General features: G+C 40.1%; 1 protein-coding gene and 1 pseudogene across 1 annotated transcript in view; both read right to left on the reverse strand.

The window, feature by feature from the left end:
- Window positions 1-18,170, reverse strand: part of LOC123983317 — a 21,816-nt pseudogene extending 3,646 nt beyond the window's left edge.
- The window catches only part of map7d2b (MAP7 domain containing 2b), a 31,393-nt gene continuing 22,142 nt past the window's right edge, over window positions 17,188-26,438 (reverse strand). Inside the window, exons 9-17 of the mRNA XM_046043994.1 lie at window positions 25,529-25,602; window positions 25,211-25,422; window positions 24,374-24,512; window positions 23,399-23,579; window positions 23,035-23,139; window positions 22,798-22,861; window positions 21,804-21,948; window positions 21,013-21,287; window positions 17,188-19,926 (exon numbers count right to left, since the gene is read on the reverse strand). Coding sequence (XP_045899950.1) covers window positions 21,017-21,287; window positions 21,804-21,948; window positions 22,798-22,861; window positions 23,035-23,139; window positions 23,399-23,579; window positions 24,374-24,512; window positions 25,211-25,422; window positions 25,529-25,602 — 1,191 coding nt within the window. The 3' untranslated portion in view covers window positions 17,188-19,926; window positions 21,013-21,016. The remainder of the gene's footprint in view (window positions 19,927-21,012; window positions 21,288-21,803; window positions 21,949-22,797; window positions 22,862-23,034; window positions 23,140-23,398; window positions 23,580-24,373; window positions 24,513-25,210; window positions 25,423-25,528; window positions 25,603-26,438) is intronic.

The raw sequence follows: 26,438 nt of genomic DNA on the forward strand, positions 1-26,438 counted from the left end.
TTGGACCAGAAACTCAGAAGCCTTCATTTATGGCCTTGAATAAATGAAACCACGGCTCTGACGACAGAACCCTGAGTGGGCCCTATAGCGACACCAAACGAACTGAGATCAGAGCAAAAGCCTTGGCTGACAGCCCCGTTGCTGCAAGCGCTTCCCACAAGAGGACTCCGGAACCAATCCACCGGTTTCAACCCAACTTGAAAACGCCACTGGGGTCGGGCCAGAACCGACTTCCCGAGCCAACCGGCAGTCGAGCCTCGCCACGGGACCTGCGGCAACGGTAGGCCAAAACAAACAACACTCTGTGACTCGTTGGTGTTCTATGGGCTCTATCCACAGTTAATAACCCTTAGATTAGACAAATTAAATCTGCAATCCAATTTTGGTCATTCGTTCCCTCATACTGGTAGAATTCTCTCCCTCTACAATATAAACTGAAATTCAATCGAACCTTACATAGGCTACCCTGTTTTAGTACCTCCTTATTGTCATACTGACTGTTATCCCTGTAATATCACCACATTTACCCACTATTGTACTCTGTTAGTTAATAAATTCACTTTGAGCACAGCGATGTATGTGTGTGTGTTATTCAGAATCTAGAGTCCCTATACACAGAACTTACGCTCAGATCTGAGACTGACTGATTGACCTTACGATTTCAGAATAACAACTAATGAATTAACCGAACTCTGTATAATTCTCAGGCTATACTCAAGGACCTAAAGCCTTGGGCGGACAAGCAAATCTTTAGGTGGTGCTCCTAATTTCGAGGTATAAATTGATATTCCCGGAAATATTAATCTTCATAACTGTATTAAAATTGGTATTCCCGGAAATATTAATTTTCATAACTGTATTAAAATTTTACGTAGCCGAGATCTGCTACAATTTATTAACTTAAGAACAATCAAATAGTACAAGAACAAAAATAAGACAAAAAACTGAACAGAAATGTTGACATTGTCTTCAAATTCATTAACCACAGTGAAATGCTCAGATAGATGTGGGATGATGATGATTACTTGAATGTATGTTCTATGTACTTTTGGTTTTTTTTAGTTTTTTTTTGCTACATTTAGACTAATGACCTTTCAGCCAAATTAATTTAGAAACTGCATTAAGACAATACAGAAAACACTGCATTTTGCATTGCATTTGGTGGATGTAACGGTGAATGTGTGGATGTGTATGAGCTGTAATGTGAGTCTGGAAGTGACTTGAAATTGGGGGGAAAAAAGGCTTGATTGACAAAATAAAAAAACAACAAACCATTTTGTTATACATTTCCTTCTTTTCCACTATCTTTATACAAGAAAGAATTGACCTTGTAAATGTTTCAGGAAAACATGTAGACATCATAGCTTTCCATCTCCTCTCACTTAATTGTTAAATTCCATAACATGCCAATTACATGTGATAGCAATTTCACTTGTTCGCACATACATAAGTCCTTGCATAATTTTCTTTTAGTTCTTAGTTATTGCCTTGATAATAGAAAATATGAGCTAGGCATCATGTATGACAGTTGCCAAAGTGAGACATGATCTACAAAATGACCAGATCCTGTCATGAGCTATATAGGAGACATTTCTTGCATCCACATATAGGGCTTATATATATATATATGGATATAAAGAAGCAATATAACCAATAAAACCTATATGGCCTGTATATGCACCTCAATTTTGCCTATATGCTGCATATATACGCATATATGCAGCATATATATTATCATATATGTGCATATATGCTGTATATATGCAGCATATATGTGTATATAAACTGCATATAGGTTTCATATATGCGCATATATCCTCATATAGGTTCTTTCCATGTGGGGAATTGTTCTTTTGTTAATTATGTTTTTGAGCTTTGGCAATATTGTTGTTTGACATTCATGCCAATAAAGCTGAACTGAACTGAATTGAAAAACCGAGTGTATGCACAGGGGAACACGTTAACATGATGTGTTTATGAGCTTCTCTCTTGACCTGAACAGACAGGAGAGGTTTGAGGTGAACAACCTTTCATCTCTCTATACTAAAACAGTTGCATGTGTCACACTGATGACACCACAACAGGTCTCATATCCAATAACAGTGAACCCAAGTAGTCAATTAATGCCACAACAACAACCTCCTGCTCAGTATATTTAAAAATCCATCAGGCTGAGTGCACCACAACACTGAAACTCACATACACATCAGATTCATATACATTTCTTCACACATACACCTCAGCATCATGTTCAAATGGTGTTTTAACTACACTAAAAAAAGGTGAAATAGAGGGTAGTTCCTACATTTCCATCCATTTACCATGTGCCTCAAGGGGCTAATTGTACTTTACTAAAATGACTGAAAGATTTTACTGTCCAACACAGTAACAGATAGGCAACTTATTTGCAACTCTTTATTCTCCTTCTTTTTCTAGCACCAATATTTAGAGGAAAAACAGTCCCGTGGCACCATTAGTCCTCTCTGTCCTCTTCTGCTGCTGATATCAGACTGCAGCGTCTACGTCAACTACCTCCCCTTCCACATACTCAAAAAGTAAATAATTAAATTGAGGTGATGAAAATGCATACGAATTGAAAAAAATGAAGTAAAAATTTAGATGAATTGAAAAACAGAGTAATATATTTACAACTTATGTGGTAAACTTGATTTACCATTCATCTTTCACGGCCAACTGTCATTTATTGTTTACCGCATGTAATTTCTGTTACTTCCAACCAAACTTTCAATCAAAAACCACGTCCACTGACTAATTGATTGAGTTTTTGGCTTTCATTCATTCATTGCATATTATCAGCCCCTGTGCCAGTGTTCTTTATTCTGGATTTGCTGTACCTAGAGAAATGTATGTGACAGCTGAATTAGATTGATTGTAAGCATTAATTTAGTTTTCATTAATGCTAAAGTAATTGCCTTTATATCCAAAGGTGTCTCTAAGGGCGAAATGATGGAGAAATGTGTTTTTACAGCACCTTAGATGCCACACTTTAAGCTATTTAAAAGTGAAATGTTGGACTTATATTTTATTCTACATTTGTAAATGTTTCATTTTATTTAATTTCTATGTAGTTCTCCACAACTCAAATCTATCAGTCATTGTCAGAAAGTTTGGCATAATGTGTTTTTAAAGCACCTCAAGAAGACTTCCTATCAGAAAGGAAGGTATTTCAATGTACAACTGCAGTACTTTGCAAAATCTCAACAATGATACAGTAAAAATGCTTAATGCTTAATTTTAAATCTGTATGTAGTCAGAGAACTCAAATGTGTTAGTCATTGAATTATTTATTCAATGTTTTTCCAGCAAACCAAAATTAAAGAATAAAGTCATTTCCCTTAAATTTGAGTGTTTATTTTTTACTTTTAATAGACACATGTAACATGTTTTATACTTCCTGTGAATATAATCCAAATAATTTTTATTACATACTGTATATACACCTTATTTTATTGTGTCATATTGTGTACAATTTCTTTGGTTATGTAAAAATCTGTTATCTGTAAAAATGAAAACATATTTTATTTGTTGATCCCATGTGTTATTTGTAAAATCTAAACCTGCAGAGTAACTAAAAGGCTAGAGGTTGTTGGGTAATGTATTCCTCTAAAATGTCTAATACTGTAGTTCGGTACTAGTGTAGTACTTGCGTAAATGTACTTTACTAAGTTACTTTCCATGTCTAGATTTACACTGGGTGAGTAGTAATCATTGTATTAGAAGTAATTACAGTAGTGATGGTTACAGTAAGTAGTAATAATCATTGGTGGAAAGTAATTGAGTACATTTACTCATTGACTGTACGTACAAATTTGAGGCACATGTCCGTTACTTGAATATTTAAATGTCATTCTACTTTATACATTTACTTCACTAAACAGGAAGTACTGGGCTTTTGACAGCTGCTGGCCTACAAGTCATTACAAATACATTACAAAAAGAGTGCATGTTTTTTAGGATACAAAACATGCACTGTGCTTCACTACATTTCAAAATTGACATACTTATAAAGGATGGAGATTTTTCTTGTAATATTTAATGATTTAAGTGTTAAGCTTTATGTTACTCTGCTACACACAATTGTCTAAACCATTAAAAAAGAAAATAGACTTTAACACTAAGATACTCGGTGTGGATCAGTATATCAGCCTGATGTCTGCAGTTTAGTGTCACCACAACTTTAACATAAATTAATCACAGAAAGAAAAAATGGTGTCTGACCTCCAGTATACAATGTGGACTCCCCAGAAAATCACACAGCAGCTTCACTCCTGAATCCTGCAGCTTGTTGTTACCCAGGTCCAGATCTCACAGATGGGAGGGGTTGGACTTCAGAGCTGAGGCCAGAGAAGCACAGTTGATCTCTGACAAACTGCAGCGACTAAATCTGAATAAGGAATAAATGATAGGGTCCATTTATAATCCAATCAGATGTGTTCAGGTTTTAAATGTGTGGCTTAATATTACTATGTCCCAATTAATGAGCTTTTCCCTAAAATGAGTAGAGGTACTTTGTCATTTTGTTATTGTGGATCATCATAATGTCAGACTTATAAAGACATCATCCAAATGTCAGCACAACATTCATACACCTTTATGTCAACATAGATTAATAACATGCTGCTGATCTCTGGCCAGTCTGAAATAATTATCAAATCAGACATGTTGTTACTCTAATCTTTTGTGTGTTTTCCAATATAAAGCCCTAGATAAAAGCAGATGTACTCGACATCCAGCCAATGAGAGCAGGCAGCTGGCAGAGCAGGCAGCTACTTTTTCACTGCAAAACACATTTCACTCCCCTCCAGCTCTCTCTGTAGCTCAGACAATCCCTGCCACCTGCATGTGTGAATCTATTCTTTCACCCATATTCTTAGTCTTTATAATTGCTGTCTTTATAATAACAAACAACAGCTGTTTTGTCTGTAGGTTCACGTCATTTCCCGTTTCACATTTCACGTGTCTTTTCTTGACAAAACGTGGTTTGGAGACCAGCGTCGGGTGACAGAGTCATTGTCAGCTCGTGTAGAGTGTGGCCCTCTGTCATCGATCAGTCACGTAGTGTGAACGCCACAACGACACAAGACGGCAAGTCGTGTAGTCTGCACGAGCCTTAACTAACGTTGATCCTTCATCACTGATACTGCCTCATAACACAAAAGATATAGACCTGGCCTACCGGGTTTTCTCCTTGAAGCACAAAAATTTATTCACTTTCCCTCCATTCATTCCTTCTGCATCAATTTTTCCTGTCTTTGACATTTAGGGATTGTTTGTAAACTACCGTAGTGGGTGTGGAAACATCTAGTGGCGGGATGCCGTCACTTCCCAGGTCAGAAAATCGACATGCATTGTGGGAGATGTAGTTTATGGACTTTTATTTTTTTCAATCATGAATCTTTAAAGCTTTTGTACTTCTTTTTTAGTCGAGACTCTGAGTGGGGGAGCAGTCTCTTCATCGGCGGACGTGCGGAAACCCCCCAAAAAAACTTTAGGTGGAAAGGTGTGCGTGGTCGTTTCTGATATTGTTTAGATTGTTGCAAATGTAAGTGAGATATGCTGGTGAGGACCAGAGGCCAAGGATTTTGATGATGTTGTCTGGGATTCCCTGCCTGGAGGCGGTGGAGGCAGCTCTGATGCGGAACGAATGCCTGGAGTACAGTTCAGGGGATATTCCAGATTTGGATAAAATTTGGCAAAGGTGTTGGTGAAACCAGAAGCGTGTGGCTACTTTTCCTGTCTCTGTGACAAACAGAGGATCTAGGGGGGAATTGTGGCTCAAGTCCACGTAGAGACGTATGGCTTCATACGGACTGAGGTAAGAATTGAGTTGGAAGAGGTAGATGGGTTGCAATAGAACGGACTGGTTGGTTTTGCTGCATTTGAGGTGATAAAGTGTGTCTGCGGATTTTATGGAAATGTCGGCCATGATGGTGTGAATACTCGGATGGTAGTGGAGGCTGGAGGCGGTGAACTCTGAGCAGTGCAAGAAGCCAAAAAATGCCTGTAGGAACATGGATTCCACATATGGAGTAAGATAACAAGATCTGAAGGTCTAAATGCAGCGGGCTAAGAGGTCTGAAGTGAGGGGTAAACGTTTTGGCAAGGGAGGTGGTTCGGGATTCCCTTGTGGAGGGTAAGTAGGAACAAGGGAAGAAGAAAGGATGCTGAGTCAGAACACAAAGTGACATCATTTTCAGACAGGAAGCATCATCACAAGTTGATGTGTCACATGTCGTTGGTGACAGATCATACACAATACTTCAAACAGCTGCTTTTGGAAATATGGTTCACATGAATCTAGTTTGGGACAAACCCTGAAAACAACATAAATGAAGGGAATTTAAAACATCTTGTTATGGATTTGCATTTGGTAGGTATACACTGGACAAGAGCAAAATACATGAACTGACCTCAGAGTCTCCAGTCTACAATTTGGATTCTCCTGTCCAGCAGACAGCAGCTTCACTCCTGAATCCTGCAGGTTGTTTCCAGTCAGGTCGAGCTCTCTCACATGGGAATGGTTGGTCTTCAGAGCAGAGGCCACGACTTTACAGTGAGTCTCAGTGAGTCCACAGTCAGAAAATCTGTGATGACAGAAAATATAAAACTTAAAATATAATAAAATCTCACACTTTATAAAAATACACTGCAATTTGCATCACAAAGTACATCAACATGAGTGGTTGTAGCTCAGTTGGTCAGCCATTAATCATAAAGGTTTGTGGTTTGAAACTTGAGCCCTGCCTGTCCACATGTCGAAGTGTTCTTGAGCAAATTAATGCTTAATTAACCCTGTTGATGGTACTCTATCACAGTGCAGAAAGCAAATACATTGTCTTTGAGTTTGTATTTGCAAACTGATTGCCAGATCGAGAAGGTAAGAAACTAGTACAAGCTTTAAAAAACAGTATCGGTGCAAATGACGGTACCTTTGGAATTTAGCAGTCAACTCAAATCCTACCAGAGAGAGAGGGGCCGAGAGTGAGCTTCATTGCTGTTTATAAATCATACTCATTTCTAATGTAGCAAAACATAAGAAAACATTCATTTTAAAGGTGCAGCTTTTATTTAATGAGGATGGAAAGGGGGATGTTCTGTTCGCTCTTTAAGAGGTAGGATGGCCTCCCCTCACATCCTCTCTAATCAGGCAATAATTATATATATATAGTATAAATTGTGAAAATAGAGAGAACAGTCCTACATATGAAATAGCTCAAAGCTCAAAGCCTGCGTGAAAGCTATGATGAATGTGACGTTAGTTCCAGCAAATCACAATAAACAGACTCATTATAAAAACTGAGTTCCTCAAATTTTCCTGCTGGATCTTTATCAAGCCCCCATCCAGAGCTGGTCCTGACCTCCCTGTGGACCTAAGCAAAACTCTGCTACGGGGCCCTCTTACTTGACCATGTAAACAATTTAACATTGCTGCACGGTCACACCTGAAACCGCAGTGCTATCAGTACAGTCCTCCCTCCTTTAAAACAGTTGGTCTCTGGAAACCGCTTCCAGACTTGTCATTATGGTAAGAAAAATCATGAAGTCTGTTAAGACTGGGGGCCAATCTGCTGGTTCATATGCTGGAGCAGCAACTGTTCCATTAGGGTCTGAGCTGCTTGTATATGATAAAGGCAGCACATCTCTGGCTGTGGACGTACTGGCTGAGGCTGCCTGTACTTCTCCTCGGTCTGTGTGACTTGCTAAAGACATATTTACTGGGTCTGTGCTCGTACTTGCTGACTGGCTGATGATTCAGCATCTACTCTACTGACAAGTTTAAGCATAGTGCCTGTAATTTTAGATTACAATACTAGCAAGGTATTTATATTATTAGCTTCACCCAGGTTTTCAATACATTTTCATGTATAAAATACTATTTTGATAGTCAATGCCAATCCATTGCTTTTCATCTTGCATATATCCAAAGTTGTACCGTGACTGAGAGACATTGAATTCCATTTATTCATTTATCAGACGCTTTTATCCAAAGCGTATATATATCCGTATATATATACAGTATATATATATGTATACATACATACACACATGCCTCTGGAGCAAGTAGGGGTTATGGTATTTCACAGTGTATTCGATCCCGGGTCTCTCACACCAAAGGCTTATCCACTGTTCCATCACCACAGATCATCATCGTCTTGTTTTAAAATGAGTGTCATCAGGCCTAAACATTGTCTGGACTGGTACGCACAGAGGTTGTTGCTGGAATGCCTGAGTTTTGTTTCGTGCATGCAAGTTTATAAACCTGTTGCCTGTCAGCAGTTATCAAACTTAATAAATGGTGTATTTCACTCTAACATGGGTCAGGCAAAAGTCTGATAAGAGAGATTCACTCCAAGCTAGCACAGACTTAAAGGAGAGGAGAGGAGAGAAGAGAGCACACGTTTACTGGATTGCTGTTCCTGAAAGCACACAAGCATTTTCATTATACTTCTGCTTCTTTGTCTTTGTCTGAACCAGCAGGAAGTGTGAGTACAGGAGGAGAGGGAGAGAGCACACGTTTACTTGATTGCTGTTCCTGAAAGAAAATTGTAAACATTGACACATGCTTTGACGTGAGAGTGAGGCGGGGCACTGCTTCATTTCAAAGTGAACAACTTCCTGTTTTATGGCAAATCATTGACTTTCGAGGCCACAGATATTTGATGAAACCTCGCAGATAGCACAACTTTTCATCATCAGTGCTTTTATATTGCACAGCGAAAATTTAAATTGATCAGATTAATTCTCTAGGAGTTCGTTAAAGGATTAATAGATAAATTAGCAAAGCAAAAATTACTATTAGATTCAAATGGCCGACTTCTGAAGAGATTTTGGTGAAAAGTGGCCCAGAAGCTGCTCTTTAGGAGGTGCTAGTGAGCAATTTTGCCACACCCATGCACAAAAACCATATGAAATGTAAATTTCCACCTTGTTTAAATTTTAGTGTGTTTTTGAGCACGTTTAGGTCACCAAAAATGTGCTTTGGCAGTAAGAAGATGAAAAAGCAGTCCTTCAGTTTTATAAGGGTCCTTGCATGTTTCATTCTCAGGCCCAAGATGACAGAAAATACTTATTTAACTTGATAGATATAAACACAAAAATTATGTTTGTAGGCATTTGTTGTTTAACACATTTAGAATTATTTCAATAAAGCAGGTTTAATACTGGTTTAGGTAACTGTTATAGTGTGGACATTTTATATAGTGCATGCGTGTAATGTGTAAATCTGTTGTACTGTTGGCTTCAGCTTTTCAGTGATTGTAATCTCATCTGGATTTACCGAGCCTTTCTGCAGTTCCTCACAGCTGGACAGTCTCTGTCGTCCCTCCACTGATGTGTTGTACTTCTGCAGGTTCAACTCATTCAGAACCTCTTTTGACATCTGCAGCATGTAGGCCAGAGCTGAGCAGTGGATCTCAGATATTTTTTTCTCTGATCTGTTCTCTGACTTCAGGAACTCTTGGATCTCCTGATGTACTGAGTGGTCATTCATCTCTGTCAGACAGTGGAAGACGTTGATGCTTCTGTCAGGAGCAATCTTATCATTGTTTATGTCCTTCAGGTTGTTGATGGCTCTCTGGATGATTTTTGGACTGTTCTCTGTCCGACCCAGCAGGCCTCCTAAGAGTCTCTGGTTGGACTCCAGAGAGAGGCCATGAAGGAAGCGAACAAACAGGTCAAGATGGCCATTTTTATTTTCAAGGGATTTCATCATTGCTCCCATCAGGAAGTCATCCAGGGTTGAATCAGAATGTTTTTTTCCCAGGAAGTCCTCCAGTACCTCTGTGTTCCTGTTGGTGTAACAGTGGAACATGTAGACTGCAGCCAGAAACTCCTGAATGCTCAGATGAACAAAGCAGTAGACTGTTTTCTGGAAGATCACACTCTCTCTTTTGAAGATCTCTGTACAAACTCCTGAGTACACCGAGGCCTCTGTGACATCAAGACCACACTGCTCCAGGTCTTCTTGGTAGAACATGATGTTTCCTTTCTCCAGATGTTCAAACGCCAGCCTCCCCAGCTTCAGAAGAACCTTCCCATCAGCCTTCATCAGCTCCTGTGGACTCGTCTCATGTCCCTCATCGTACTTCTGCTTCTTCCTCTTTGTCTGAACCAGCAGGAAGTGTGAGTACAGGTCAGTCAGGGTCTTGGGCAGCTCTCCTCTCTGGTCTGTAGTCAACATGTGCTCCAGAACTGTAGCAGTGATCCAGCAGAAGACTGGGATTAGACACATGATGTGGAGGCTCCTGGAGGTCTTGATGTGTGAGATCATTCTGCTGGACAGCTCTTCATCACTGATTCTCCTCCTGAAGTACTCCTCCTTCTGGGCGTCAGTGAAGCCTCGTACTTCTGTTACCCTGTCAAGACATGATAGAGGGATCTGATTGGCTGCTGCAGGTCGGGAAGTTATCCAGACGAGAGCCGAGGGAAGCAGATTCCCCTTGATGAGGTTTGTCAGCAGCAGGTTGACTGATGACTTCTGTGTGACATCAGACACAACCTCACTGTTGTGGAAATCCAATGAAAGTCTGCTTTCATCCAGGCCGTCAAAGATGAACAACAGTTTACAGACAGCGAGCTTCTCTGCTGTGACCTTCTGTAATGTTGGATGGAAAACATGGAGCAGCGTGAGGAGCGACTCCGTTCATCAGAACCACTCTGATGTGTTTCTGTTGGTCAGGTAAGACTTTAAAGATATTGTGGCACTTGATTGGAGTTTCATGGAGGGTCTTCATCTTGGAAGCTGTCTCAAGCTGCCTCACCTCATGTTGGGTATTGACCTCTTCACTCTGTCCCTCTGTGATGTAGAGCTCAGTGTAGATCATGTTGAGGAGGGTTCCACTTCCTGTTTCATCACTTCCTTCAGTCACAAATTCACATCTCCTCCTCAGACTGATCTTATGTTCATCTAAAACCTCCTGCAGACCACCACTCACTAAACAAAACAATGAATATTTGACAATGTGATGATTATTTTCATTACCAATACAACAATGCATATAAGAACAAATAGTGTATACATATAGCATAATGTAGTCTCCTCCATACCCTGCAATGACATATAAACTGTACACATATTCAGCTTGAAAACTCAAAAACTAAATGTAGAACTTGAAACCGTGAACAGCTTATTTGATGAAGTTGATGTACAGGCATGATTCTTGCAATATTTCGGTTGTATCAAGATGATTGAATGCACTTTTTAATGTGTTTTAACCACTGCTCCAACACCACCCCTGCAGGTAACATTTTTAAGATGTACAGTCTTACTTTGTACAGTGCTGCTCTGACAGGCTGTCTGCAGTGCAGCTCTTGTTCTGGATCTTTCTCCACACTGGGGACAGGAGTCGTCTCTTGATGAAGTAGTCTGGTCCCAGTATGAGGTGGTGCACTGTCTGCAGAACCAGTGTCCACAGCTGGTAGAGACTGGATCCTTCAGGCGTCCTGACAACAAAGCACAGAAAGACGTCTGCTCTTCCAGAGAAACACAACTCCTCTTCCTCTCTCTGTGAAGACATTTCATTAGATCCAAAATATTTGTTGATTGTTGTTGAAAAATATCCAGGTTTGTCACTTTGTCATTTGACACTACGTAGAAGCTCAGATGGTCACAGAACAGTGAATGTGTCGTTACTTTTCTGTTTGAATTCAGCTTTCAGTCTAAAAAGAAGATGATTGTTCCATTTATTTCAGCTCTCCTGCTTTCATAAACACTAATTCACTGCTTTTCCTATCTGACTGTCTTATTAAACATTTAATGATATTCCTGTAGTTTGTTATTAATACATTCTCAACACTTCTTGCACCTCCTTCACAGTAAAAGTCTCCATTCAAGAGAGCTGATTATGTCCTTGTTTTTATGTCACTTTGGGCAGCTTAGCTTGAGTTAGTTAGGTTAAATGAGGTTGGAAGTGGTCTAAATAAGTGTTTTTAAACTAGCAGTCTCAGACACATGGCATGTAAAAATGGTGTCAAAGGTTCATTTCCAGACGATTTCCTTTCTTGTATGTCACTACCCTTATGTCTTCTGTCACTCCCTGCTGTTCACGATCTTTTTTTTCTGAAGATGAACATCATTTCGAGTTCAAACTGGAAATGATGTTCATCTTCAGATCTCTGTCCAGCTGCTGGCTAGACACTCTGTTAATGTTCTGCATTTAGAGGCTATGCTATTCAGTGCTTTTGAGTTTGTTCACCTACTTTCTCCTACCGCTTTTCTTTACACTTTCTTACCTGTTGTGAACTGCAACATGTTCCTAATTCCTCCCTACATCTTTAGTTTATTTACATTTATCCCAGCATGCAATAAAAGTAACACAGAATAATGCAAAAAACTAAAAGCTAACAATTATAAATATCACTTAATTAACTTTAATAGTTAGAAAACCAAGTTCTGTGAGATAGCATGCTACTACTATCTGAAAAGGAAAAGCTTGCACATGCCATAGATGTTGCTCATCGAGTTTGGAAACTGAAACCAAAATGAACCAAAATACTGCGGAATCATTCTCAGGTTCATCTCATCGCGACAGAGATGCAGTTTGGAAGCCAAGAACCTGCCAAGAACAGCAACTTCCTCAAAGAGAGGTTCTGTGCTTCACGGATAATTTGACAAAGAAAGACAGAGAAAACAGACATAAACTGTGGCCTATGAATAAGGGGGTGAGAAAGGAGGGAAAATCAACCTACTTTTTGGGAGGAAAAGGATTTATTAATGGACTGGAAATTCATCAATGGGCATTCTTCATGGAGGATACCTTAGATGCTTCTTGAATCACTCAGGTTTTGAATTTAACTGGGGAAGAATACAACAGTCTCCCCTTATAAAAATGTATGGCCTCACTTTGCTTATGTATGTCTTTATCTTCCTGGGTCTTTTTATTTATTTTTTGTTACTTATTATCCTTTTAAATGCATAGTAATACAACCAACTTTACTTTTCTTAAAATAAATAGGTGTTCGCAAAAAAAAAATGGAGAAATTAAAGCTGCAAGCAGCGTTGGGAGGGCCCTCGCACGTGTTGCGCGTCGAGGTGTGAGGCGGTCACGTTTTATCAGAAACGGCTTACTTCCTGTTACCAGTATGTGGCGCTATGACGTTGACTGAATATTTTCATGTAGATGTGTTCAGGACGGGACTGCATGTACACTAAAGCTATAATAACTTCCTGTTTTATGGCGAACCGTTGATCATTCACGTCATGCCACAGACACAGCCATCGGCGAAAACTCACAGATAACACAACTTTACATCGTCAATGCTAGGGCTGAATGTAATTGTGATTTTTTTAAACCATTATTGCGATTTAATATGCGATAAATTTTTAAGCTCTTATCCTTCTATATTATTCAAAACGGACAAGCAGTAAATCAGTGTACAGTATGACCAACACTATATTAGATAGATTAAATATACACTGCTGTCTTGTGAGTCAGGCCTGTGTTATGATGAAATTAGGTGACGCATGAATTATTATTATTATGAGCAATGGTGTAAAAGAAATATCAAATTATAACTAGAACTCCAAGCAGTTGTAAGCGGAAGCCGCGCGAGTCGACCCGGGTCCCCCACCGTGGCTCGGGGGGCCCCTTGAGAATAAATGAGCAGAGTTATAAATGAAAGGGGCTTGCTGTTATGGAGATCTGAAATGAATGTATGTCAATGGGTGTTATTTGATATACAAATAATAGCGCCACCTAATATTGACACCAAAGTTCAGACAGCTCGTCGGGAGGGCGTGGCAGATAAGGTCCCCGAGTTTGGTGTAGAGTGGTCGTTGCAAACCTAAGATATCACATCACATCCAGCTCATAATTTGGACATTTTTTGACGGATGAAAATTCCCTCTACAAACTTTTTTCGGCTTGGTCCAGAGATGGTTCCGTGCCAAGTTTGGTGCCGATCGGACTTGCGGCTTCGGAGGAGTTAATTAAAACAGGTTTTCAGTTTTCGCGATTTAACAAAATGAAATCGTCATCGCACACGTAGACATAAGGGTTATGAATGTGCGATGTAGTGGCGTGTAGTTATGGGGTAAAATGTCCTCTGGTTGAAAATCCCATTGAAATGATTGGGATTTTTCCATGGTGTTTGAGTTTTGATTACAGCGCCACCTATAGGTCGAATTGCACCAAATTTTTCAGGTGTCATCAGGGACCCATGGGGAACAAATGACCCAAATTTGGTATCAATCGGACTAGTGGTTACGGAGATGTAAAATGCATGTGAGCTTATGTGTTGCTTATAGAATTATACAGGGATTCCACTTTTTTATTTTTTGGAATATACATATACTAACAGAACATGGGGGGGTTCCACATTTACTCTGTCTTTAGATTAGAACAATATCCAATATTTTTTCCCCTCAGCACAGCTTTACAGGCATCCCAAAGAATTGGTGGGGACACTTCCCCATTATCATTTTCCTGAAGCTAGTCTTTAATGTCCTTCCTTATTTGCTGCCTACTGTGGTCCAAAATCCCTGTATTTAGCTTCCTGACAGTATTCTTTTTCTAATAGCCTAAAACTACCGTCAATGAGTGCTGAACTGTGATATCGGCACTTCGTCGCCACGCCACTGCCAAGCCGTTAACCGAAAATTCAAGATTTACAACATGGCCTCACTAATGTGTTCAGGTTTTCCTGGGACAGTTTTGAAGCTCATATGTCCAACCTGCTTGGAGTAGAACATTATAGTGTAAAATGTGTCATTATCTGTTGCCAGCAGGTGGAGCTGTGACTTTGAGTGAATATTGGCATATGGATGTGTTCAGGGCGGGACTCTTATAATGTGTCCAAATCTGGTGCAGATGTGAGCATGTAGACTGAAGTTACAATAACTTCCAGTTTTATGGCCAATAATCCACGGGCACACCGTTCCACGAAAACTCACCGTTTGCACAACTTTTAATTGTCATTGGGTTCAGACTGCACAGCACAAATCTGAAGTCGGTCTGACTAAATCCCTAGGAGGAGTTTGTTAAAGTACAAAGTGTTTAAATAGCCAAAAATGACCATTAAATCCAAATGGCCAACTTCCTTTTTGGTTTAGGCAATGGCTCCAAGAGATTTTCTTGTGCGTCTGGACATGATACACATACCACAGAAATTTTGTACATGTAGGTGAAACTTTGTCCAGGGGCAGCTCTGTAGGGGGCGCTAGCGAGCCATTTTGTCACGCCTATGTGCGAAACCCATAAAATATGAAATTTTTCGCAGCGTCTGAATTTTGGTGAGTTTTCGGTATATTTAGGGGTTTCAATAAGGACCTCGCATAGTTAGTGCTTGGGCCCTAATAATCCTTTCAGTTTCAATAGGGACCTCACAATACACGGGCCCTAAAAATACAGTCTATGGTTGCTACCACTAGGGGCGCTAACGTAGTGTAACTCAGGGGACGTGGCTTGATTGAGGGGCTTGGTGTAGGTCAAAAGTTCATCAAACAAGAAAACGATAACAAAGTTATGGTGCAGCAGAAGCAGCAGGTTGGTAATCACAGCTCAGTGCAGCAACAGTTGAATGAAAGATGTTATTGGACAAAAAAGTCGTTATTTTTACCGTACTTAAAGTACTGTAATTATTTGTAAATAAAAGATATTCATTGCAGCTGAATAATCTTATAATCTATATCTTATTTTATTATATTGTGGTATTTTATTCTGTTTTATTCATTTTATAACATTTGTGGACATCCTCAACAAACAGTTGCATCAATCATGCTGGTTGTATTATTGTTTTCTATTTGTGCCTGCTTACTAAGACAACATGCAATGGGACTTTTTTCTGTTTATACTACTTCCACTGGTGTGGAAACATGAATTACTGTCATTACTGAAGTTTGGAGAAAAGTCTTTGGACGAGTCACTCTTCATAGACAGACAGCTGGATACTGCAGACTCTGCTCTGTCCTCCTCTTCCTCCACACAAACACTCATCTTCTGGCCTTCAGTCTGTCTGACAGATAAAACAGTAACACTGACTGTGAGTTCAGAACACAAGAATCAAGAAGAACAAGTTTAATAAAACCAGTCAGCACTCCACCTACTCACTTTTCTTTAAATCTGTGCTTGTTTTCTTGGTTACTGCAGGTTTAATGTGTCAGCCACTCACAACTTGTGAAATAATAAAAATGTTGGATTAACACTCACCCTGCCTCACCCTTCAGTTTTCCTCCTTCTGCTCTGTTGACTCAAAATGGAGTCTGAACTGACTGAACACTTTCAGCATCAGGTTCCCTTCCTGTTCTCACCTGGATCACCTGGTCAGCGTTACTCCTCCCCTCTTCAGGTGAGTTTATCTGTGTGTGTGTGTTCAGCTGTTTAACAGGATGTATGAGCGTCTCTCATTTGGAGCACTTAAAACACGGATAAACTGAAAAAGTAAACGCACATACAATGTTTCTTACTTTGTGGCAAATTATCATCACTTATGTGTCCAAATATCCTTCAAGTAACTCAACCTAACCTGCTGTTTATCAGAATACTTCACAGGTTTTAACAGGAATGTGTTTTCTCTGATTATGAGCGTATTTACATTATACTTGTCAAAGAAATATGTTTATATGGTCATGTGATTTACAGAAAATACTTTAAGCTAAAAATAAGGTTATAGATCAGAATAATGAAATGTGATGATACTGAGAGAAATATCAGGATTTAGATGTCGGTTGTTTGATCAAAAATGTTTAAAAATCCACAGCAAATGTCAGAAAGCTGAGCTTCCAAACCACAAATCAAGAGTTTACAACACAATAATAATAATATGGAGGCGTAAATAAATATTTTTTAGCCAAGAAATCACAAATAATCACATGATAGGTTAGACCAACTGCAGACGTTTGTGCAGTGGTGAATATCTATTTTACAGTATATTGTATAACCTATATACTGTATGTGTGTGTATAAGCAACACAGCTGTGCTTAATAATTAATTATTCACTCTTTTGCAGATCAGTTTAATTTCAGTGAAGCATAAAGTCAACACACAGTGAGATATAATGATAAATTAAAGTGGCTGCATTAAGCCCTAAACTAGATTTGTCATTTGTATGTCAAAGACTAAACATCTTATACAGTTCTGAATGTTAAACATTTCCCTTCATTTCATTTCCACAACCAAACTGTCTGCCATTATTGTACATTCGTTTATTTTCCAGCTCACTGACACAAATGGCTTGATGAAGTTTATTGTTCTTTTTCAGCAGTTATCCATGCGCCACATCTACAATAATATATTCCACCAAGCTGCAGTGTCACAGAGTTAAGTAATATTGGGATAAACATGATGTCCTTCATTTTTACTTCATATACAAGGGCGCCCAGGAGATCCTCTTACATTGAGTTTCAGCAGAATCTGGAGGAATAATGAGCTGACAAGAGAGGGAAGCCGACAGGACAGTGAAAACATAAAAGAAAGCGCTGAAGATTGCAGCAGCAACGGTTTAACACTTTTCCCCCTAACAGTGGCACCTTGGAGGAGCAGTAGAGGCGCTTTTCCCCAATAAGAAGGTTTTTCTCTTTGCACCTGAATCTAAATTTGCTGTCGTACACAAGTTAAACAGATTCATATAGGAATATGCATCAACTGAGCTCAATATACACGTAAATAAAGGAGGTGTTGAGGACGCTGAGGTCAGGTCCTCAGTATTATATCTGAACATTTGGAAGGTTGATAAATGGCATAAAGACGAGTTACATTCTACGATTACAAACATAATACACGCTGTATTTCTTAAGGCTGATTCAGATATTTTTAGACAGTTTCAGAAGAATTGACATAAAGTGAATTTAAATTTTTTACCTGAATGACATACTTGGCACCAGAACATAATGTAGGGAGATAAAACTGAGAAAAGATATAACTGAATGGTTGAAATGATATAATAGACTGTGATGTTCCTTGTATAATCTGAAATATTTGGGTTTTGTTGCACATGTGACAATTTTTAGGCAAAAAACACAAATGACACTGAAAAAACATTGTGTCTTCTCCACCACAACACAATTAAAGGAGATACTGTACTGAAGAATATTTCAATAGATAGAATATAATGTGATTTTACTTAAATTTCTACAGAGTTTGGTTGATGGCTGGTCAAAAAATTTAAGGAATTTGGTATTCTTAACCCGAATGCCATACCTGGCACCAGACATGATGACGGAGATCAAATCTATAAATTAATATAATGAAATAAATACACTGGCCACTGGGTTAGTTGTATACTTTGCCCTGCTGACAAACCAATCTTGCTTTCACATAATTGCCATTTTTCCATCACTTCTGTCTGATCGGTCTAATCTGGTGCAGCTCAAGAAATATGTAGTCCTTGTTTCTCTACTTCCAGGATTTCTTTAGAGGAAAAAGGGCCTTTGAACAGTTAAAGTGCGCATGCTGGATGAAACACAGCCTGAGGGCAAAGCACAGAGGACTGGTTGTTTTAAGGGGAAGATGTTGACTGCACAGAGGTTTAAGGCCTCAGAGGTGATGAGCTGTGAGGTGGTGAGCGCTGTTTAACACCAGAGTCTGTTCTGAATTGGTGAGGTATATTTTAGTTGGGGGGATGAGCGGAGGTGGAGATACAAGCGTCTTCAGAGCAGTGAAACACACAACTACTGTGAGTGCACATTATAAACTGCAGCTAGCGTGGTTACAGTCAGTGCCAGACAAATACAATACACACACTGTGTCAATATTTTCCTGACCTGCAGATAAAAATACAGGACATTTGACATATTTATTTCCTCCCCAGGTTTTCTTCATGGCCTCGCTGCGGATTGTTGCGCCTCCACAAAACGTCCACCAATCAAGTGACGAGCAGCAGAAAAACCAAAGCTAGACGCTGTGTGTTATGGGTCAACAGCAAAGTTATAGTATCAGTTGTTGATGGTTTTCTCCAGCGTCAGGGGAATCTACAGCAGACTAGGATTTATAGAAGTAGGAGTCGCTGTCAGCAGTAGAGCAGGTCAGAGGTGAGATAAACAGACGGGAACCATCAGAAACACTGACAGAAAGAGAGAAACTCTCACACACTGTTAAAGTACACAGCTACAACCATACACAGCTCAACTAGCTATTCCTCACTGAAGATGCTACACAGGATTCACAACAGTGTCTGTTTTACGGCAGGTGAACTGCTACAGAGCCGCTCCCTGACCCCTACGATGACAGACTCCTCCACCCAGTCAGATCTATTTACAGAGTTTTACAAAAGCAGGGATGAGAGATTAAAGCGGGTGATACTCGAGTGATATTTTGTGGCAGCGCAGCTGGGCAACACTGGCTTTAACAGGAACAGGTGTAGAGAAGATGTACGGATTTCAGAGATTTGTTAAGAAAAAAAGGGACATAAAAAGATGCAGTATATGTCTGGGAATTTTTGGAGATGTCTTGAATGCTAAAAATATGTAATGTGTAAATGAAAAGGCCGGTCGGTGTGTGCGGATTTGGGTTGACATTGACCCTGAACTAGTTCCACCTGCAACTCGTGCCTATACAGTAAGTTTTATAACGTGAACAAAGTTTTCAGCAAGCCTTAGTTTCAGATAAATAAACCAAACCATGAGTTTACAGTCGTTTTACTTTCCGAATCTTTTTTATATTTCAAACATGCAAGAATGCTGATCCCACTTCCTTCTGTCACATAACCATAAGTCATAAATCCACTTCAGATTATTTGCGAGTCGTGTTTGTTAGAGTCAAAATTGCCCATCTGCACTGCCTCAAAATGTGGCCAGAAGCTTTACTGTTACGAGTTTGTGTGTTTTGGTAATACAGATGTGAGATGAGTTGTTCAGTATTTGTTCCTCGTGGAAATTATGATTGGTGTTGTTGCAGACGGAGGTCATGGTCTCTTGGTCTGTTTCTCCGGGCTCCTGTTCCTACCGAACCTGCCAGCTCCTGCAAAAGTTCCTAAAAGAGAGATAGACAACACGAAAAACTGTTACTTTTATGACATAAGTGTATCTATGTCCTGTACAGCAGAGTGACTGTGGCTGTGCAAACGCTCAACAAGATAATTAAGTAAAAATTGTCAAAAAATTGTTCATGGCCGTCACATGCCATCAGATATCAAATAAATTAAGGGAACACTTAATCACACATCAGATCCTGATAAACTAAATAGTTTAAAGTTCAAAATCTTTACTGTATTTTGTATAATTCTTGAGAACAATATGTCGCAACAACGGTCAATGGAAACCAAAATCACCAACGGACTGAGAGCTGGATTCAAAATCACACCGAAAATCAAAGTAAAACACTGAATCAACATGACTTTCATCCAACTCATATTTGTGACTCAGTCGTGTGTTCGGCCCCTATGCGCCCTTATGCACTCCCGACAAATTCTTGGCATGCTCCTGATGAGACAGTGGATGGTGTCTTTCGGGATCTCCTCCTAGACCTGGATCAGGGAATCAGTGAGCTCCTGGACAGTCTGCGGCGCTACTTGGCAGGCATCGGCTGCACCGATACATAACGTCCCAGAAGTTCTCTATTGGATTCAGGTCTGGGGAAGGTGAGGGCCAGTCAATGGCATCAATGCCTTCGTCATCCAGGAACTGCCTACGAGGAGAAACCCAGGGCCCACAGCCCCAGCATAAGGTCTGACAATGGCTCTGAGGATTTCATTCTGGTAGCTAACAGCAGTCTGGGTACCGTTGGCTAGCACGTGGAGGTCTGTGCAGCCCTCCAAAGATATGCCTCTCCGGTTGATGCCCTTCTACAGCCCTGTCTAGCTCTCCTTGTGTAACGACCTGTCTCCTGGTGTCTCCTCCATGCTCTTGAGACTGTGCTGAGAGACACAGCAAACCTATGGATGTGCCACCCTGGAGAGAGAGCAACTGTCTGTGGACACCACCTGCTAAACCATTCCCTTTTGGGGGATTGTCTTGCTGTTTCCTCTCCAGTGCACCAGTGTATTTTCACTTTATCCACAATATTCTGCCTGAACGAGTAAACTGATTTTGATGGGTACGAGAGGTGGAGTGTCTCTACCTGGCTACTTGACGTCCAGTTTGCTCGGGCCGACGCTGTGGATGAGCTGGGAGGATTCAGAGGCAGCGCTGTACGCCTGAATCAGCAGGTTCTTGTTAAGGTCTCCGACCCCGCTGCCGGCCTGCAGCTTGGGGTAGGGGGGCGTTTCTGCACCCTGACGCTGTCCTCGCCCGTGGCTGTCGAGGTCCATCAGCTGCTCCAAGGGACAGCCGTCTGTCCCTTCTGTGACCGGTGAAAACTCCTGAGCGCTCGCCTGCTCCTCCCTAGACACTGGACTGATGGAGACAGATGGAGAACTTAAAGACACAATGATGACAGAGACAGAATATTTAATTGATTTTTCACATTCCAAAGTCCAGCTTCAGGATTAAATCAATAAACAACAATAATAATGCAGATATTTTGGTTTAGTTATGAAAGGAGATGCAACACAATGAGATCTGAATGAACACAGTCTCCATGCTTGTGTCAGCAAACGCTGTTTGGATGAGCAGCAATGAGACAATGAGATGCAAGACTGGAACACAGAGGCCAAAAAGGCTGATTGGTATGTGTGGAGTCGCCTCAGTGCAGACAAAACTTGGCAAACACGCGAACTGAAATGTGTAAAATGTGCAAGAAGTATAAGAAAAACCAACAAAACAGCTGAGATTCTTTTTGTTTTACTACTAAAAACATCCGACAGCAGAGTCAATGCTTAAACTGATTCTAGATTTAAAACTTGAGCATGAAGTTCTGCAAGTTCTGTAAGAAAACCAGAGGCAGCTGAAAACACCTTAGAGAAGTCTTACCTGACGTCCATGGACTGGACTCCGTCAGAGAGCTCGTCCACACAGCTCTTATTCTCCAGGGGTCCAAGAGTGATGACGGGGGCTTCAGCCGGAGTTGGGGCGTCCTCCTCCAAGGGGACTGCAGCCTCTGCCCGCATGTCAGACACTGCAAACACGCAGTGTCATTAAAAAGTTATTTTTCTGGGAAATTCATTGTTGAATATCATCACAGAGCTCATCTGTGATAATATTCAGTACTGGACCTGACCTACTGTAGGTTGACTTGCTTTATGTTATACTTTTATTAAAAATGGATACTTTAAGTCTGACACATTGAGCTCTTATGAAATGAGATCTTAAAATTATTTTATCATTTTATAAATAATTGTGTGGAAACATACAGCCTGTCATGAGGACTATAATCTGAACTATATTCTCAGATTATGTGCAGTAACTGTGGTGTTTCAGTTCAGTTCAGTTCTATGACAAAATTCTTTCTAGTTAATCAGAATTAGCTTTGTTGCCAAGTAAGTTTAAGAAATTTGTAGTATGTTTATGCATAACAATAAACATTGACTATAAGATGCAAAAGATATTTAAAAATATAAAAGAAACGTAAAATATTATTTAAATTACAGTTTGTGCAGGGATGTGCAAAACATTTACAATGATGTATTTGTAACTCTGTTTGTAATTGAAAGATTATTTTTTTTAAGAAATTAGTGCTATTTCTGATTAAATTTTAGTAACGTAAGCCACTTTGGGTGAGTGAGTTCATCAAATGCTGCAGCACACTTAGTCTACCGTACTGCCTTTTAACCACAAGGGGGCCCTGTTTCCCTGCTGCCTAACACTGCTGAGTCACACTGCAGCTGAGACTGATCTCTTTTTATATAAAAACAATTACGCTGGAAAAACAAGATCAAAGATTCCAGCACATCTAAGTGAAACAACAAAAGTCTAATTGTTGTCCAGGAGGGGGGTGTTAAAGGAGAAAGGTGTATTCAACCATCACCTGCAGCACCAGACAGAGGCTCCACTTCACTCTTCCTAGTTCTCTTCATAATCTCCTCAATTCTCTGTGAAAACAAAGTCACCACTGGTCAAAAACACTGTTTTTAATATGGTTTGTACTTTATTTTGAATTGTATAAGTGTTTTATGATTGTCCTTTTCATTTTCAAATTCAATAATGCCTTTTGAGAGAGGTGTTTTAACGTGACATCTATATTTCACGTGTAGCTCTCTGATACCTTCTTCCTCTGCAGTCTCTCCTGCTCCTCCTGGATGTGCAGCAGCTCTCGTTCCTGTCTCTTCCTCTCGGCCTCTCTCTGGGCTCGCAGGAAGGCCTCCTCCCTCTAAAAAACACCCAGTAACATCCAGTCATTCAAATTCTCTTTCTATATTTCATAGTTTCTGTTAAAGTAGAGTTGTAGTTTGTAGTTTTTCAGCGTCAATGTGGAAACACTCTATTGATGTTAAAATGATACACATTCCACCTTAAATCAAAGACAGCACTGCATCTGTCCTCAGACCAAACTTGATATTAAAACCACCTCATCACATTCAGATAGCTGCAAACACAAGCTAGCTCACATGGAAAATTATTATTATTACCTCTCTGTCCAGCTGGTCCTGCATGTCCTTCCATCTCTGCTCCTTCTGCCGTCTCTCCTCGTCCTCCCTGTTCCTCCTCTCCTCCTCCCACCTCACTTTCTCCTCCTCGGCCTGCAGTGCAGCTCTCTCTTGTCTCTCTTTCGCCTCCTGCTGCCTCCTCTGCTCCTCCTCAGCCCTCAGCCTGAGGGAAAACACAACGTTTTAGCTGCACAGGCCACCATAAAACAGCTTTTAGAAAGGAGTTGGAGTGTTTGGGGGTTTTATTTAATTAAATTAATTAAAGCTTCAAGCTAAGTCACATCTGCAGTCCCTCGGCAGGTCGTAATGTCATGTTAGCCTGTTAGAACTGGACTGAAGATGCAGTGAGCAACAGATAACATTTGGGACATAACGGATTGTTAAATAATGGGAGAGTATGTTGGTCATCGTCCATCATGGATATCATAAGTTTAAAAACTGTAGATAGATGACAGTTCTGTTGTGTTAACACTATAATGTATCCCAGAATTAATTAAAGAAAGTTCCAGTTGGACTTTGTATTATCGTTATCATGTGCTACCATAGGCGTAGATTTTGTGAGGAACACAGGGAAACAATATATTTAGAACATGTTTATGATCACATAAAAAAAGACATTTCTACCATATATTTGTTAAATAATTCACCAGAATGCAGGAAATTTAGTGTTTGACGCTCAAAAAACGCATCTAAATATGGATTGCAACAAACATTTTCATTATCGATTAATCTGCCAATTGTGTTCTCAATTAACCGACCAATTGTTTGTTCTATGAAATACGAGATTATTGTGAAAATAAATCACAGTGTCCAAAATCCCATGATATTGAGTGAACTAAGAAATGCATCAAATCCTCAGAATCAGGAAGCTGGATTGAAATGTTCTTGAAAATTACTTAAAATCAATTATCAAATCAGATGCAGAACAAATTAACTGTGAAACCAGCGCACACACACCTCTCCTCTTCCTGCCGTTGTTTCTCCTCCTGCTCCTTCTGAATTCGGGCCAGACGTCGTCTCTCTGCCAGCAGTCTGGACGCCTCCTCGGCGTCAGTCGTCCCACCAACGCTCCTACCTGTGGGCGTGCCCGGAGACTCTGTGTGTGCGCAGAGAGACAAAGATGATGGAGCGGGGAGGAGGTGCAGTGCGACAGATGACGAGTGTAAAATAGGTTTGTCGGTAATACAGAAGTGTTTTCGTAAAGCTCTGTCCACACAAAAAAACAGTCCCTTGTTTTCATCCACCTTTCTGTTACCATGTGAGAGGAACAGTTTAGTGTGGACAGAGGTATGTTTTTTTATTTAGTATGAACATAGACAACAAATATTCTCTCATTCTTAAGCCCCCCTCCCCAAAGACAAAGGAGTATATTAAAACTCTATTGTTCAAGTAAAATCTCTCTGGCACAGAGCTTTTCTTTCCTTCTCTGATTCTGTCCTCAAAATGTCCCTTTTGCAATGGAAACATTTATATATTTATTTCAAAGTGTTAAATTTGTTAACATGCAGTAAGGCATGTGTTTACTGTTTCTTGCTATTAAAGGTCAGTGTTCTGTGTCTTCCAGAAAGCTGAATTCATGTGCAACAAAAACGACTTCCTTATAGTTTTTTACAATTGGTAATTCTATTTCTCAATAATGAGTCTCCTTTTTTAAAACTCTTCACACTTCTCTCTACTGACGGCACAACAGTTAATTTCACATCCAAAATGCATTAATACAGCCACTGGGGCTCATTACACAACAACCTAAAACAACACCAACAACAGGCAACATCGCACACACTGTGCTTTTACCTGCATTCAGCTCTTTGCTGGTGGATTTCGGGATCTTTTTCTCCGAGTTCTCAGATTTGTTTAATTTCTTCTCCATGGTGCTGTGACCTTTGACCTCATTGTGACCCCTGTCGTCAGCGCCGGGGGTGGTGGCGGCCCTCTGCCGGAGCGGGGAGGGCGGGTACTGGCCAGGTGAACAGGGCGACTGGGCGCGACTCCTGTTAGACCTCACCCTGAAAACCAGCACGACCACGTCAGTTCCCCTGGACTATAATCCAGGTGAGGTGTGTGTGTGTGTGTGTGTTTGTGTGTGTGTGTGTGTGTGTGTGTGTGGCGTACCGTTTTGGTGTGGCAGGGCCCTTGCTGTTGGCCCTGAAGGAAGAACTGCGGGCCGGTGTGTTTGGAAAATCCCCCTGCAAGTCACATGTATCATAAGCAAACCATGACCTCGAGCATTTTATCCCTGATCCTTTCCATCTGTCGTGGTGACTTTTGGGATCACATTTGCGTCGTGGTTCATGTCTTATTTCCTGAATTCTTGTTGAGCAAATACATAAGAAATGTTAGTCAGGCTTTGTGCTAGAATGGCTGTGATAAGTGCAGGCTATGTAGCAGAAAGGAGTTACAAAACTCAATTTCACACTACAACTTGTTGTAGTGTGACAATAAAATCTATCTACCTACCTATGACGCTCATTGTTTTGTTAAAGATTTTCACTGAAAAATACCCAGATTTTTAATTGTGTATTATGTTTCCTTTTGGAAAATGGAGAGAAAATGCAAAAAAATTGCTGTTTAGTCCCTCAAATATAACAAATGTTGATGCTGCAATTTGTTGAGTTATTTATTCTTTAAATCCACTTTTTATCTGCTTTTAAACACACATAAACATCAAAGCATTCAGCTAAACATAAATGTAAAACATTACTAAATTATATTCTGCTGCAACAATAACATAAATTATTCCTGACTGTCATGCATTCCTTGGTTTTCCCAAGGAATGCATGAGGGAACAGTGCTGAGGATTTGATTGTGATTTGAATAAAAAGCCAGTGGAACAAAAAATTCAATATGTTCATCCTCTACATTGAACCACAAGAATAATATCTAAAACAAACCAACGAGGTTTATGGGAAACGTGGTCTTATTCTGAAGAAACGGCAGTAACAACAGCAGTAGTAAGTAGCAGAAAAGAGAGGCAACCAGTCACTCACCCTCACAATCCCACGTGTTTACAAGAGATATTTAA

Source organism: Micropterus dolomieu, linkage group LG01 (assembly GCF_021292245.1).
Source record: "Micropterus dolomieu isolate WLL.071019.BEF.003 ecotype Adirondacks linkage group LG01, ASM2129224v1, whole genome shotgun sequence".
NCBI lineage: Eukaryota > Metazoa > Chordata > Actinopteri > Centrarchiformes > Centrarchidae > Micropterus > Micropterus dolomieu.